The sequence below is a fragment of the Anolis sagrei genome, chromosome 5 (genome assembly GCF_037176765.1).
Source record: "Anolis sagrei isolate rAnoSag1 chromosome 5, rAnoSag1.mat, whole genome shotgun sequence".
NCBI lineage: Eukaryota > Metazoa > Chordata > Lepidosauria > Squamata > Dactyloidae > Anolis > Anolis sagrei.
Genome location: NC_090025.1, coordinates 128,842,401 through 128,858,912, shown reverse-complemented (window position 1 = coordinate 128,858,912; position 16,512 = coordinate 128,842,401). Strand labels below are relative to the sequence as shown.

At 39.6% G+C, this 16,512-nt stretch overlaps 1 protein-coding gene across 6 annotated transcripts in view; it reads left to right on the top strand.

Moving 5' to 3' along the window:
* The window catches only part of CPED1 (cadherin like and PC-esterase domain containing 1), a 130,632-nt gene that overhangs the window by 12,296 nt on the left and 101,824 nt on the right, over nt 1-16,512 (top strand). For 5 of the 6 annotated variants that reach the window (XR_009631603.2, XM_060777716.2, XM_060777718.2 and 2 more), the window contains exon 3: nt 8,582-8,759. Coding sequence is in view for 4 of the 6 variants with exons in the window: in XM_060777716.2 (XP_060633699.2) it covers nt 8,582-8,759 (178 nt within the window). In the remaining 2 variants the exon portion in view is untranslated. Of the gene's footprint in view, nt 1-8,581; nt 8,760-16,512 lie in introns of those variants that run through there. The other variant, XM_060777719.2, reaches the window with a different exon arrangement.

The window sequence follows — 16,512 nt, the reverse complement described above, 5'->3', positions numbered from 1 at the left end:
GTTTGAAAAACACTTCAATGCTTGGAAAGGTAGTAAAATAGCAATGCATTCTCTTGCACCATTACTACATTTGCATCCCAGTAGTGTTAGTTCCTGCATTTACTTTCTCACACTTAAACTACAATACCATTTACACTATCCTATTGGTCCCATCTTCTGCTTCAAACTTTCAAAGCGAAGTTGTAATTCCAGAATTGTGCAATTGTGCAATTTCACAATTATATAACAACCTTTCCACATAATTCCCACCCCAATTAGGAAGATAAACATATTTCATGTCCATGTTTAAATTTCTGCAAACAGTCCACAAATTCATCTGGAGATGGAGGCTTTGTATGGAGAGTAAAGACACCCTCACCTGGTCCTACTTCATGTCTCTTCCAATAGCATTCTTCTTATGCTTTCCCTATGATATATCACCTCCCTGGTTCTACTTTTGTATATTTTGATAACACAGTCCATGCATCTGCAGGGCATATGTTCCTGAACTCACGATGGAAAGAGGAAGCTATGGATAATAGCAACCCTATGATGTGAACAACTTTCACAAGAAGATACAATTAAGTTGTGCTGGACAACTTAGGAATTTGCTAGGTACTTACTTACTTACTTACTTACTTAGGCGATCCCTCGTAGTCCAAGGATGATAATCCTCCAAGGTCAGTGTTCTGGTGGTGGGTCTGTAGGTGACTGTGGGGCCCTATTCTTGATCTGCATTGTCTCCCGCAGTGAGGGCATCAGTTTCCAGGTAGAAGGCGGTCCCGGTCAAGGTTGGCTTGACGTGCCTTCCTCTTGGCATGTTTCTCTCCTTTGTCCTCCATTCGTGCCTCTTCAAATTCTACAGCACTGCTGGTCATAGCTGACCTCCAATTGGAGCGCTCAAGGGCCAGGGTTCCCAGTTCTCAGTGTCTATGCCAGAGTTTTTAAGGTTGGCTTTGAGCCCATCTTTAAGTCTATTTTCCTGCCCACCAACATTCCGTTTTCTGTTCTTGAGTTTGGAATAGAGCAACTGCTTTGGGAGATGGTGGTCGGGCACCTGGACAACATGGCGTTGATGGCAGAGGACCATTGCTTTGATGCTGGTGGTCTTTGATTCTTCCAGCACGCTGACATTTGTCCACTTGTCTTCCCAAGAGATTTGCAGGATTTTTCAGAGGCAGCGCTGATGGAATTGTTCCAAGAGTTGCATGTGACGTCTGTAGACAGTCCATGTCCGGCAGGCATATAGTAGGGTTGGGTGGACAATAGCTTTATAAACAAGCACCTTGGTATCCCTACGGTTGTCCCGGTCCTCAAACACTCTGCTTCATTCAGAAAAATGCTGCACTTGCAGGGCTCAGGCGGTGTTGAATTTCAGTGTCAATGTTAACTTTTATGGAGAGGTGGCTGCCTCTGTAGCGGAAATGTTCAACATTTTCTAGTGTTACACCATTAAGCTGTATTTCTGGCATTGGAGAGTGATTGGCTGGTGACTGCTGGAAGAGCACTTTGGTTTTCTCAATGTTTAATGACAGGCCAAGCTTCTCGTATGCTTCTGTGAAGGTGTTTAGAGTGACTTGTAGGTCTTCTTCTGAATACGCACAGACAACGTTGTCATCAGCATACTGGAGTTCTTTAACAGATGTTGTAACCTTGGTTTTGGCTTTCAGTCTGCTGAGGTTAAATAGCTTGCCAAATGTCCGATAGATTATTTCCACTCCGGTGGGAAGCTTCCCATCAACAAGGTGAAGTATCATAGCAATGAAGATGGAAAATTAAGATGGGGCAGTATTACATCCCTGTTTGATACCTGATTCCACCTTAAATGGGTCACTTTGGGAGCCATTGCTGTCCAAGACTGTTGCCATCATGTCATCATGGAGGAGCCGCAGGATGTTTACAAATTTACTAGGTACTCCAATGTGATTCGATGGTAACATTTGATGGAAGCCTATCATGGAATCATTTCACAGACTTAAAAAAAGTCCTAGAGATTATATATTTTGTTGCAAGTGGGTAGGTGAAACCATGGGTACTGGTTCCACAGTTACTAGGATCACACTGTATTTGATTTTTCATCTGTTATTTTAACTTTTTCTAGGTATTAGCCCACATGTTAAACATTCTAAACATCAGAATTGCAGTATCACATGACTCTCCTTTCTGAAAGCAAAAAATGCACACACACACACACACCCCAAATGCTGGGGGGGGGGGGGGGAGAGAGAATGAATATACAATGTAAACTCTTGGAAATCATGGTGCCTTTCCAGTGCAATCAATGCAAATAGTCTGGAGTTTCTCTGCTAAGAGTTCCTGGTGTGAAGCCCGCCCCATGGTCCATTTTTTGGGCCCCGAAAAGAAAGAACCAAAAACAACCCTCCCAGTTTCAGGAGGCTTACAAAAAAAAGATTAGGGCCACCAACGAAAGCCGGGACATGAAACGGGACAAGGTTTACTCTGAATGCACATATCTAGTGTTCATTACATTCCCCAAATTGTAATTCAGCAGAACAAGATATTCATATCCAAACTGATTACTAAATCATAGCAGGATGTGGAATTATTAGTGGATGGTTTCAGTTGGAAAAGGGATTTCTTTTCAAATGACCCAATGGCGGTTTAGCACTGTAAGGCATTAGGAGAGCTATTGTTATTGTATAATAAACTCCAGCAAAGTTGGGATTCATGCGGTATAACAGCGTCATGCAATAACTTCCTCATACTTTGAGAAGATATTTATATTGTAAGCATACTAACTTAACCTCTTGGCCAGGGGTTTCTTGTGTTTGCAGATTCTTAGAGAATAGTAAAACCCTTTTTCTATGCTCGTGGAAACATTTTTTCCCCAATTTTCTCTTGATCATTTTACTTAACCCTGCAATAGCTTAACAATCCACATAGTGTATGGTAGAAATTAGAGATGGAACAGAAAGACAGTTTAACCAATGTTTCAGTTGCATTGCACTCTGTTATATTGGACTGTATTCAAGATGGGAGTGTGAACACAATATATAATAGTAATAAGAAGCCATCTTTCCAGATCCAGAATTGTTTATGTGTGGGGCTGTGTGCTGGGAATAGTACATGGAACAATGGAATACAAGTCAACTTCTGAGGAGCCTTGAAAGGAAAAACAGAATAGTTAAATATTTGAGGGTTATATATTTTCACCAGGAAGAAAAGATGTGTCTGCATGTGAAACATCTGCAAACTTAATGGACTATTTTTTTTCCTCTGGTGAAATTCTCTTTCCCATTGGGGATCCTGTGGTGAAGCATCCAAATGAATCAACCCAGGGTGGGGACTGTTTTTCCTATGAGGGACAGTTGATCCATGAGAGAAAGTTAGCAGAAAGCTGCAGCTGATGGTGGATAGAGCCATATATCATCATGGGTGGAGCCATATCCTAAAGTGGAGACAGACTGCTGCATAATTATATATCTATCTACCCCCTCTTTCATTTCCCCCCTCCTTCTCCATGTTCCCCATTTTTCTGCCATTCCACATAAAGCCTTGCTGGGGGACACTAATCTGCAATCTCAACGGCATGGAGAAACAACACGCAGTACAAAAGTTCTCATATGCAAGAAAAAAATCCTGCTTTTGGAGGTTCAGTTGAGGACTTTAAAGGGGATTGAAAGGGTCAGGTGACAGACTGAAAAAAGACAACTGTTCAACTACATGTCTAGATGATATCACTGAAATTGCATTATAGGCTGCTAGTGAAAGGAAGGAAATGAAGATGAGATAAACATAAACAAGCGAAAAAAATATTCTTTCATTTAACCTTAATGGCCACAAGTCATTCCAGATCAAAAGGTTCTGGAACAGTTGTGAAATTTAACTAGGCATTGGCAGGCTTCCAGCGGAAGGGAATTCCACAGCTGCAGCCCGGTCATTAAAAGCGTCTCACTCTGTTCTTTTGCTGGCTGTCCTTACCTGGCACATCATCTCTATAGCTTACAATTTCAATTGGAAAATAGAAAATGACTCATAGATATGTTGGATTCAAGTGGTACAGAGGTCTGGTTGCTAAATCCTATTAAATGAAAAAATTGGCTAAAAATTACGGTTGCTGGTTCACAATTATTCCAGGTTTTATGATTTCCAGGAGAAACCCTACTTAGGGATGGTAAGGCTATTAAGAGACAGGCATTTAAAGCCAACAGCTTTGCTTAGAACTCGTAATACAATCACACACATTTTCCAATTTCTAAATTAAAGAAACATTTTAGCTAAAGAATCTGTTCCTAGATAAAGTAAAATGGGGATTCCTGTAATCTTTTTCTCTTACTTGGAAAGATGGGTGAAGCAATTTAATCTAGTCTGCTTACTTTCAGCAAAAGGTAGACTAATAATGAATTGTGAGACCTGGCACAACAACTGAGGCAAAAGAGAAACTGGGTTGTTGTAGGTTTTTTTGGGCTGTATGGCCATATTCTAGAGACATTCTCTCCTGATGTTTCGCCTGCATCTATGGCAAGCATCCTCAGAGGTTGTGAGGTCTGTTGGAACTAGGAAAATTGGGTTTATATATCTGTGGAATGACCAGGGTGGGACAAAGGACTCTTGTCTGTTGGAGCTAGGTATGAATGTTTCAACTGACCACCTTGATTAGCATTTGATGGCCTGGCAGTGCCTGGGGGAATCTTTTGTTGAGAGGTGATTAGCTATCCCTGATTGTTTCCTCTCTGTTGTTTTGCTGTTGTAATTTTAGAGTTTTTAATACTGGTAGCCAGATTTTGTTCATTTTCATGGTTTCCTCCTTTCTGTTGAAATTGTTCACATGGTTATGGATTTCAGTGGCTTCTCTGTGTAGTCTGACATGGTGGTTGTTAGAGTGGTCCAGCATTTCTGTGTTCTCAAATAATATGCTGTGTCCAGGTTGGTTCATCAGGTGCTCTGCTATGGCTGATTTCTCTGGTTGAAGTAGTCTGTAGTACCTTTCATGTTCCTTTATTCGTTTTTGGGTGCTGCGTTTGGTGGTCCCTATGTAGACTTGTCCACAGCTGCATGTTATACGGTAGACTTCTGGAAAAGTGAGAGGATCCCTCTTGTCCTTTGCTGAACGTAGCATTTGTTGGATTTTCTTGGTGGGTCTGTAGATAGTTTGTATGTTGTGTTTCCTCATCAGCTTCCCAATGCGGTCAGTGGTTCCCTTGATGTATGGCAAGAACACTTTTCCTCTGAGTGGATCTTTGCCTTGACTCTCCTGGCTTGTTCTCGGTCTTGCAGCTCTTCTGATGTCTATGAACAGAGAAACTAGCTAAGGACCTCTTCACACAGGGCAGGTTTCGGTAGTGACTCCATTTCCACAGCAGCTTTGCTACAAAATTCACCAATTCCCACCACACACCACAGAAGTATTTCCAGGGCAGCTCTCTGGCAAAACTATGTGGAACCTGAGACACCACCAAAAAAAAAAAAAGCCACCAGCAGCAACATGGGAAGTTTCTTGTGTTGCATTGCCCTCAATGGGGCAAGCTGGCTAGTGGACACATCCCCCCATGTGATAAGGTGAGGAGAAGCCAGGATGATGTGGGTACGTGGACTGACAAGTGCCTATGCCCCCTGGATGGGTGCCTCTGAGACAGGCACAATCTGTGACGATCCATGGTAACTCTGGCTGCATGAGGGACAAGGCTGTAAGCAAATACATAGACTTTCTGAATATTTTTTTAGGCTGGATCTACCCAGATTATCTGCTTTGAACTGGATTATATGAGTCTACACTGCCATATAATCCAGTTCAAAGCAGATAATCTGGATTTTATATGGCAGTGTATATCCAGCTTTAAATTGCAACAACAAATTGTAGCAAGCTGAGGCTGTATTAACTGAGCTGGAGATTTGCACTCCGAATTCTCCTGGAAGATATTCCACAAAAATGGAAGACTTGGAACCAGGTGCTGAGATCCGGCAACCCTACTCAAAATGTACTTTCTAGTAAACCAGAATACCAAGAATACTGAAACAACCAAGTTACCAAATCCTACAATTTTCCTTGGTTTAGTTTCACGACCCCCATCTTTATTGTGGATACCAAAATCTGTGAATGTCCCCTGACATATAATGGCATAATAAAATATTGTCCTTTAAAAAATTGATTAAAAGGGTTTGTTTTTTGAAATTATTTAAAAATATTTTTGAGCTGTGGCAGGTGGGATCCATGGATTTAGAATCTGTGGATGTGGAAAGCTGACTATTGGCATTTTCCCTAGAAATCTGAATGCAAACAAATCCTTGTCTCTGCTCTCCTTGTTTCTAAACTGAATTTCCTTACCAGATTTCAAATCCAGCACATTGCATGTGTAGAAGAAGCCTGAAATGGAAAGCGTTAGGTTTTAGTAGGCTCAAAATTAATTGAATAAAGGTGGCAAAAGATAGAAGCAGAACAGAGGATTAAGCTATAGAATAAGGGGTGTGTTTGGAGGTAAAATGGCATTTAATTTCTCACTACAGGACAAATGGGTTATAAATATGCCAAGGACAGGGAGAGGATGAATTACAAGACTGTAACGTAACTCCCATGAGCTCATCATTTCCTATTTACTCCTGTTACTTTTGCTTATGAACACAACATAGATATTCTTGGTTTATGCATTAGTTCAACATATTTGATGAAATGTGGATGAATTATTTTAACAGCTGTCAATGCTATTGATTGTAGCTCAGGAAGATACATGTTCTGTCTTAAAACAGAGAGGCATGGCTCATTCATCAGACTAGACACTGTGATGTGTCTCCCTTCTGCAAGGAATCCTACATTTGAGCCAAGTGTAACATAAAGCTACTTCCTTTACATGCTGTGGGTGTCAGTTTATAGCTGGCTACCAGGCCCATAAACAATTGGAGCCCTTTTGAATGACAACTCGTTTACACTAAAACATCTGCCTTTCTCCTTTTAGCCAGCACTTATGTCAAGGCTTGTAATTGCTTGTTTTCAAGTTGCTTCCGGTTAGCGGTCCAGGAATATATTTAGCAAATATGAAGACCGGACTGGTCACCTTTCTATTTTCCAATTAATTTTTTTTGTGTGATAGATGCCAACACTTATGAAAAGGCTGACCCTGTGTGCAGCTGCTGTTTTTTAGAAACCAAAACTGATTTTGGACATAATTAGAAAAAGACTTGAAATAAAACTGCCAAATCATACTGATCTTATTAAAGCCTGTAGTGTAACCAATCTGGAAACTGTGTACAGTTCTATAACTTCATCCCTTGCAGTCTTCTTTCCATTTGAATGCACTGGCAAAATAGAATTCCATAGAGGCCATCCCATGACGCACGGCCATTTCCATTCTCTGCCCATGGGAATCCATGTTGCCAGCATGTTAAAACAGGGAGAAGATCGTGTTTTAAAGAGACGGGTGCTACCCAACTCCTGACTCAATAAAATGAGGAAAATGTGGGAAAGCAAAGTAAAGGACGTGGTATGGCCGGCCATCCCAGAAGACTGGGAAAGACAGTCAAGAACAAATTAAATTGGTTCCTTCTGCTTTTCCCCACTTACCCTGCTTTCCAGAGGTGGCCCTAGGTAATGTTCAATGGTAAGCAAACAGTACAGTATTTTGGCACCCACCCACCCCCAACCAATCATTGATATATATTTTCTGTTCATCATGGGAGTTCTGTGTGCTATATTTGGTTCAATTCCATCATTGGTGGAGTTCAGAATGCTCTTTGATTTTAGGTGAACTATACATCCCAGTAACTACAACTCGCATATGTCAAGGTCTATTTCCCCCCAAGAGTGCATCAAGAGCGCCCCTGGGCAAAATCAACTATACTGCAAATGCTTACTTTGAGTAATGGGTTGAGCTGCCCCTGCTGCTTTCCAATGTGATGAGGTCCTTAGTCACCACACCTAAAATGGATATTCTATAATTGGAAAAAATGAAGCAAAAGGAGAACCAGAATGCATAACTGATGATCAAAGAAACTGCTTAGGTGGGAAGGTAACAATTTTGGATGATCTTTCTCAGTAAAAAGGAAAGTATACTAAAGTGGATAAATAGAAAATTTTCTCCTTCTCTTATAATACAGCAGCACTAAAATTGAATGCTAATATCCATTGAAGTTGAATGATAATATAATATTGCAATTCTGATCATCCACTAGTTGATTGGCAATATAGGACAACAATTAAAAGGAAATATATCTTCATGCAATGCATCGAGACACCGTGGGATTTGCTATTAAGAGACAGTGATGGCCACGAACTTGCTCAAGTTTAAAAAAGGATTCAACAGATATATACATGGAAGGACATTAATTACTGATAGCTATGATGGCTAAATATTAAATTCAGTGTCAGGGTGGCATGCCAGTCATATTCGCTACTGAGTAATAGAAGTTAGACAATATTATTTCTCTTATGTCCTGGTTGGAACAGAATTCTGGACTGATAAACTTTGGGTCAGATCGAGTATGGCACATTTCATTATGTGATTTTTTGTAGCTAATTATATTATTTGAGGTGTATAGCTATCTGAAACCATTCTACGGGGGAAATGAATATTATATTCTGTCTCATAAAATCTGATGTCTACATTTTCTTATGTAACACATGAATCTCTCTTCTTGTTTCTTCTTTTAGACTGAGGATGCCATTTTTAAATATTTTAGAAGCCAGACAAGAACAGGAATACTTTACATCCTCCCGTCCAGTAGTAAACAAGACTTACAATTATATCAACATATCCTTGCACAACACCAATATGAAGTTACAGTCCTTGAAGATTCGAAACAGAGCAGATATGAAATCCCCAATCCAGGTGAGAATATGTATTTATTTACAGTATTTATACCCCACCCTTCTCACCTCGAAGGGAATTCAGAGTGGCTTACAGAACACATATATGGCAACATTCAATGACGATTATACAATTAACAAGAACAGACAACATAATCAGAGGTAAAGGCAGTTTTTCCCCCATCTTATTTCCGGCATCTTGAAGGCTGTACTCAACTCTTGCCATGGTGGGGAGGGTGGGGGGTGCTGTAGCTCCATTTTCATGCTTAGGAGCTTTCCTCCAATTGATGTCCTTAAGGGTACCTTTATTATCTCCCTGCAAAAAGTGGTACCTATTTTATCTACTCGCATTTCTGCCTTTGGCCTGCTAGGTGGACAGCTTAGCTGGGGCTAATGGCGGGTACTCACCCTGGCCTGGGATTGAACTGTTGACTTTCTGATGGGAAAGATTTTTCTACAGCACAGCAGTTTAGCCTGCAGAAAAAATGAGCAATGTATTTCCTAACTGTAACACGATTATATTGTCATATTTTAAATATTTTAAATTCTGAGTTTGTAAATCTGCTGGTTTAAGAGTTAAATTATATCAAAATCTAGAGTTCCTACATCCTACAGTCAACTCTACACATTTGTATGTCAACGAAGTTTATTGATTAGTCCACTGACCATATCAACAGTAAAGACAAAATGAAAAACTACACAAATAGATACTAATCACTATCCTAAGACTCCTGTAATAGTGAACTAACATACATTAGAACTTGATTAAGTTAAAAGTTACGAGTAATTCAAAATATCATCATTAAAATGCCAAGGTAAAATTTCACACCACAAAAGTTTAAAATGAAGGTTAAAACAAAGGTTAAAATAGACTAGCTATTACACAATCCTAATCCAGTTCAAATATCTGCATCACCCCTACAGTTTACCCCAATCGCCTCCAAATATGCAGTTCTCAGCTGTGTAGCTTTATGAAGAAAAAGGGCCATTTGGTGTGTTATCTTAGCATTCTTGCCAGACATTAAGAATGTAGTTTTGATATGGGGATCCATTTAAGGCTTTATAGGCTAAAGCCAGTCATTAATAGGCAACCAGTGGAGTTGCTAAAACTATTTTATTAAATGAAGGTATTCATGATCCACAGTTTAGTGAAGAATTTCTACCAAATACACTGGTGAATTATGTAAGCCACTACTGCATTTTATATAATTCATGTTTTGAGATCAGGAACAGTAATTCCTTACATTTTTCTCCAGCAGTAACAAAAGATTTACTTCTAAGTGTTTCCTGTCAATATCCAGATGTACCTGCAACTTTCCTATATGGAACTTTGTAGTAAACATCAAACAGATGTCATTTTAATGGGGAAAACCTATTGTTAATTCTATTCCATGTGTTCAAGGTGTTTTGTAGTTCTTGATGTTCCCAGATTTAAGAATAAACTTTTCACATAAATTTAATTTGCTTACATACTGAACTGATGATCTCCTCTAAAACAGATGGGAAATCATTTTTGTCTAACATTTTCATGCTAGGTTTGCATTTATTTTTGAAGGCACATAGATTATGTTGCATTGTAACATATTTTTTAAAGTAGAGATGTTTTAATTTATAAAAATATACTCCTTGGAGGCACTACTTAAAAAATTAAAATAGCATATATTGAAACATATGGGCTGAAAATGGCAAGGTAAGCAGACAAGAATCACTTCTTCTTGTCTGATATAGTTTAGCAGCCTTATCCAGTACTTTCCCAATTTTGTTTCAATTTCAGAGGCCTGTCTGGTTTTTGTTTCCCTCTTCAGGTTTTTCTTTTTAAAAATCTGGCTCTGGACCTATAGAACAGTTTGAAAACATGGATGAAAGAAACTGCAACATTTCTTCTATGCAGAAGCTTAGATTATCTGATCAGACTGAAGTTTTTTGAGCCTTTCACCACCTGAGGCCCTAAGCTGTAACTGGTATATAAACTCTTCTTAGTTTTGAAAACAAACAAACACATTCCTATGTAAATGCCACATGTAGTGATTGATAATCTAGTTTTAGGAGCTACTTGCTTATTTGAACCATTTGTGGGATGAAGAACAGTCTGATGACCACAGATCAATAGCAGATTTTCTACTGTCAGTGCTGAAGGATCCAGGTTCAAGTAGCTAATATTGTGAAAGAGGTATACTTGAGATCTCTGAGATCTATTGCCAATTAGAATAGATAGTACTTCGTTGTATGAACAAATGATCTTGACTATGAATAAAGCTGCTACTGTGTTCTATCTTCATCCACGGAATGAGACAGGAAGGAAGACTATCGTGTTTCTTTAAAACTCTTCCATGGAAATTTCTGTGATATTGAGATTGATGAGGTTGGATGGATAGGATCATATGATGCAAGTCAGAAGGCTTATAAAGAAATAAACTTGATGATGTTGTTGTAGGGTATATTGAAGTCCTTTCTCACTTATGGTGATCCTATCACTGGGGTTTCTTGGCAGAATTTGTTCAGAAGAGTTTTGCTCTTGTATTGTTGAAGGCTTTTATGGCCAGAATCACTGGGTTGTTGTAGGTTTTTCTGCCTGTATGGCCATGTTCTAGAAGCATTCTCTCCTGACGTTTTGCCTGCATCTTTGGCAGGCATCCTCAGAGGTTGTGAGGTTTGCTCTTGCCTTTGTCTGAGGCTGAGCATGTGACTTAGCCAAGGTCACCCAAAAACTATCCATGGTTGAGATGGGATTAAAATCCTGGTCTCCCACAGTTCCAGTCCAAAACTCAAACTGCAGCATCATGCTGGCTTGCAAATAAAGAAAGTAGTCCAAAGTAAAAGCAAAATAGTCTATTAGCATGTTATAGTGATAAGTTGTACCTCCATATTTGAGGTTTTCACTTTTGCAGATTTGATTATTGATGGATTTTATTAAAATGTTATCTCTAGAATTCTTTAGGCTATCTAGTGTGACTTTACAGTCAAGTTCATTCACCTATGCTGGAGGACCCAAAGATTTCTAGAGAAAATACTTATCCATGTTCTCCAGTGCAATTCTAGTCAACTTCCAGTGGAAAGTGCTGGAAGTCCCAGATATTCTTTGAGTGGTATTCTCTTAGATTTGCAAAAAAGCAATTTTGTTATTCATGGTTATTTATTCATTTTATGGGAGTCTTGTGCCCCTAACCCTAGTCAATGTGAAGCCTGACTGTATTACAAACTGGTATTCCAACTGACATGTCAACATATTATGAAGTCACCATGATATTACAGGATACATTGTATAGAAAGCAATTCAATAGGTCAGTCTTCTGAAATTTCTAGCTATTTCCACATATACTGAAGTTTCTCTTGTTTCTGTGTATATAATCATTGGATTTTTGTCTTTTCATATTCTTGTAGACAGAGTAAACAATCGCAAGTCAGCCTTCCTGAACAACCACATGTGTGTATATGTTATGCATATCAAAGGGTTCAAATAGTAGTCTACATTCCCTGCATCATTCCTTGCACAACAGTGCTACGTAGTTGCCAAGGATGAAGCAAAGCTGGCCCTTTTGGTATGAACAAAAAAGACTACAAAATTGCAATGGGTCACAAACTAAAGTATCCATAAAGCAACTACTTTGTAAAACAACACAGCTGCCACTCTGAGTTGCAGTTACTCAAGACACTGTTACTGACTTCACTTACTACCTTACTTGGTTTATTTTTAACTGACTTTGGCAAGGATTAGATCTTTTGCTGCAGTCTGTTTCGGCTGAAATCTTTCCAGAATGACATGGTTTGCCTGAAGACGATTCAGAGGAGATACACAGATAAGAAAAGAATGTAAAATGCAGACTAGAGGGAAACCATGTTTAATAAGGACATGATTGATTATCCTTTGCATGTATACATGTTCAAGTCACCTTTTGACTTATGGCAACCCCATTAATTTCATGGATAATCCTTTACGCTTCCATATATATATATATATATATATATATATATATAAACAATTATTCACCCTGACCATTAAGGAAAGAAAAAAAAGACAAACTGAGTGCATACTAGTGCTAAGGAAAACTAATCTAAATCCATGGACAGTTGAGCATTCAGGGTATAAAAAGAGTTGGATTAGAGTAGACAAAACAAGTTGCCTAGTGCAACTGTCTTCACTTGTCTTCAACTGGCACATCTACGCTGACCAGTTATCCTGAGGGGTGGGGAGTCAGTTTCATGGTGGCTAAATGATGCACAGAGCTGATTTGGGTTAATGTATTGTGCTATTAAAAGGCATGGATTATTACTAGTTTCCCCCAGGATCCAAAGCAGACTATGACTTTGGCCCGTGTAAACCAATTCTAAGATGGAACATGGCCACTCTATATGCCCTGGGCTCAGGTAGTTTAAAGACATAAGATAGCACTTACCACCCACCACCCCCCACTCCCATTTTCTTTATAATGGCAATCATTGGGCATGGCATGGCAAATATTCTTTGTTTGTTGCCTGGAGTGATATCAGCTGAAGCAACAAGGTGGTCAGAGAAAGGAAGGGGTGGAAAGGAAGGTTGATTCTTCCTCCCCAGACCATATCATTCTGCTGCCCTGGTCAACATCGTTACAGGTGATGAGTAATACACACTAATCATGTCGTATTCACTGACTGCCACAACGACAAGAATGGGAGAAGAACAGTAAGGGTGGCCATCCGGCAGTCTGAACTGGGTTTGGTGCTGCTGGATGATCTGGACTCCTCTGCACCAAGCCAAACGAGGAGGACAATCTAAACCCTCCTAGTGGCATTTCAGCATTCACCACTCCAGATGGGCCTCAGGATAAAGGATCAGTGTGGAACTACTCACTAAAGATATCTCACAGAAGTCTCATTATGTTGTCTAGAATACATGTTGTTACAATACTTTGTTTTCTTGTTTCTGCTTTTAGAATACCCAGCTGTCAAGATGCCTTTTGATATGGTAACATAACCCAAAGAAGATTTTACTACATGAGTTTATGTGGTGAATATTTTGTAGGAATTCACAATCACTCAGCAAGAGTTGCTTGTAGCTAGTGTCTATCAGAGCGACCCTTTACTTTCCATCTTTTGTTGCACTGAAACAAATGCAATAAAAATACTTCTTTATGATTGTACTACGGGGAAATTCACTCAGTCAAAAGAACTTAGGGATAAAACTTTCTGGACATTTCAGGCTCTGGACAGAATTCAGCAGACAACACACACACACAGACACACACACACACACACTGGTACATATATAAAATAGGATGATGATGATGATGATGATGATGATACTTAATTTATATCCCGTCACCATCTCCCTGAAGGGACTCAGGGTGGCTCACAAAAGCACTCAATAGTGCAAATAGTACTGTTCATAACAGTACTTTTCCATATAGCCTTTGAATTTAGTATGGTTTTATTTAACAAATGCAGCAAAGTACATAAGCAAAATAACACAACAGCATTAAGGTCATAAACAAATGATAGAAAAACATAATATAAAACCTCTACTGACTTAAAAGAAACAATAAAACACAGCAGAAGCTGTAGATATAAAAATAAACTGTAGTTAATAACAGTCCTGTAAAGTGCTAAGTCCTTAAATATAATAGATAGGGTTTCAAACATGGTTGAAGGCCTGTTTGAATAGCCATGTTTTCCGATTTGTTCTGAAAACTTGAAGAGTGGGGACTAGTTTAATCTCCCTAAGAGGATATTCCAGAGCCAGGGGGCCACCAACGAGAAGGCCCTTTCTCTCATCCCCACCAACCATGCTTGAGACAGAGGTATTTATTTATTTATTCATGTCAGGGCAACCAGTCAATTATATTACATTTCTAACAGAACAAAGCAAACAAACAGACAAAATACAAAATTTGTGAGTTTGGTAGTTGATTAAATGTCCTTTGACCAGTATCTGGCCACTTGGAGTGCCTCTGGTGTTGCTGCAAGAAGGTCCTCCATTGTGCATGTGGCAGGGCTCAGGTTGCATTGCAGCAGGTGGTCAGTGGTTTGCTCCTCTCCACACTCGCACATCGAGGATTCCACTTTGAAGCCCCATTTCTGAAGGTTGGCTCTGCATCTTGTGGTGCCAGAGCGCAGTCTGTTCAGCGCCTTCCAAGTCACCCAGTCTTCTGTGTGCCCAGGGGGGAATCTCTCATTTGGTATCAGCCATTGGTTGAGGTTCTGGGTTTGAGCCTGCCACTTTTGGACTCTCGCTTGCTGAGGTATTCCAGCGAGTGTCTCTGTAGATCTTAGAAAACTATGTCTAGATTTAAGTCGTTGACATGCTGGCTGATACCCAAACAGGGGATAAGCTGGGGATGTCTCTGCCTTGGTCCTTTCACTATTGGCTGCTACTTCCCGGCGGATGTCAGGTGGTGCAATACCGGCTAAGCAGTGTAATTTCTTCAGTGGTATAGGGCGCAGATACCCCGAGATAATGTGGCATGTCTCATTAAGAGCCACATCCACTGTTTTAATGTGGTGAGATGTGTTCCACACTGGGCATGCATACTCAGCAGCAGAGTAGCACAGTGCAAGGGCAGATGTCTTCACTGTATCTGGTTGTGATCCCCAGGTTGTGCCAGTCAGCTTTCTTATGATATTGTTTCTAGCACCCACCTTTTGCTTGATGTTCAGGCAGTGCTTCTTGTAGGTAAGAGCACGGTCCAGAGTGACTCCCAGGTATTTGGATGTGCTGCAATGCTCCAGTGGGATTCCTTCCCAGGTGATCTTCAGAGCTCAGGATGCTTCTCTGTTCTTGAGATGAAAGGCACATGTCTGTGTTTCAGATGGGTTGGGGATCAGCTGTTTTTCCCTGTAATAGACAGTAAGAGCACCTAGAGCTTCGGAAAGCTTCTGTTCTACCATCTCAAAGCTCCCTACTTGAGCAGACACAGAGGTGGGACCAACAGAAGGGCCTCCCTGGAAGATCTTAGAACCCACACTGGTTAATAGAAGGAGGTGCGATCTCAAAGAAATGTTGAACATGAGGGAGAAGGCTATGGAAAACTTTTTTGATGGCAATCATATATGTGTCTAAAACATTTTAAAAATGCAAACTGTGCTTAACAAGTTATTTAATTAAAAACAAAACAGATTATTACAAAACAGAAGGAGAAACCAGTGGCTGCAAGGAAAAATACTAGCATGTTCTCTAAACATCTGGTTGCCATTTTCCATCATTATTCAAGGACCCACCTTCCTGGGCAGCTAAAAAAAAGTTTTTTAAAACAAGACACTGGGTATTTTGTTCTTTCATTGCTGGGAGAGGAGTAAAAGAAACATCATGAATACAGGGGTCACAAGAAGCTCAGCTTTTATAAATAAGAAAGTCTGTGAAATTTAAAGGGAATTTAACTCATGTTCCCGTCATGTAAACAATCCAACAGAGTGAAGGTTAAATAAACATGACTGGGGACCCAACCGATGCTTATGAAAGCACAAATGTTCCTGTGTCACTAATAAATCCATCTTTAATAACCACCAGGGAAACATATTCATACTAATGGTAGACATTAAAGGAATGGTACAATTAAAAGAAAATGAGTCCTGCCATATCTTCTCTTCAACTCAAGATGCAAGCAGAAGCCACTTAGTGCAAGCAATGTTGGCCTTTGAATAAATAAAATACAAACCAAAAAAAATAATCAATAACATTTTTTCATCCTTGCTTTCCCCCCAGACGAAGCCTATAGATAGATTACACTTCTGTAACTGCAAAGACTTTTTCTTAAAAAAAAAGATTTAAACTTGCATATTCAATGTAGATTTTTGAGATTTAG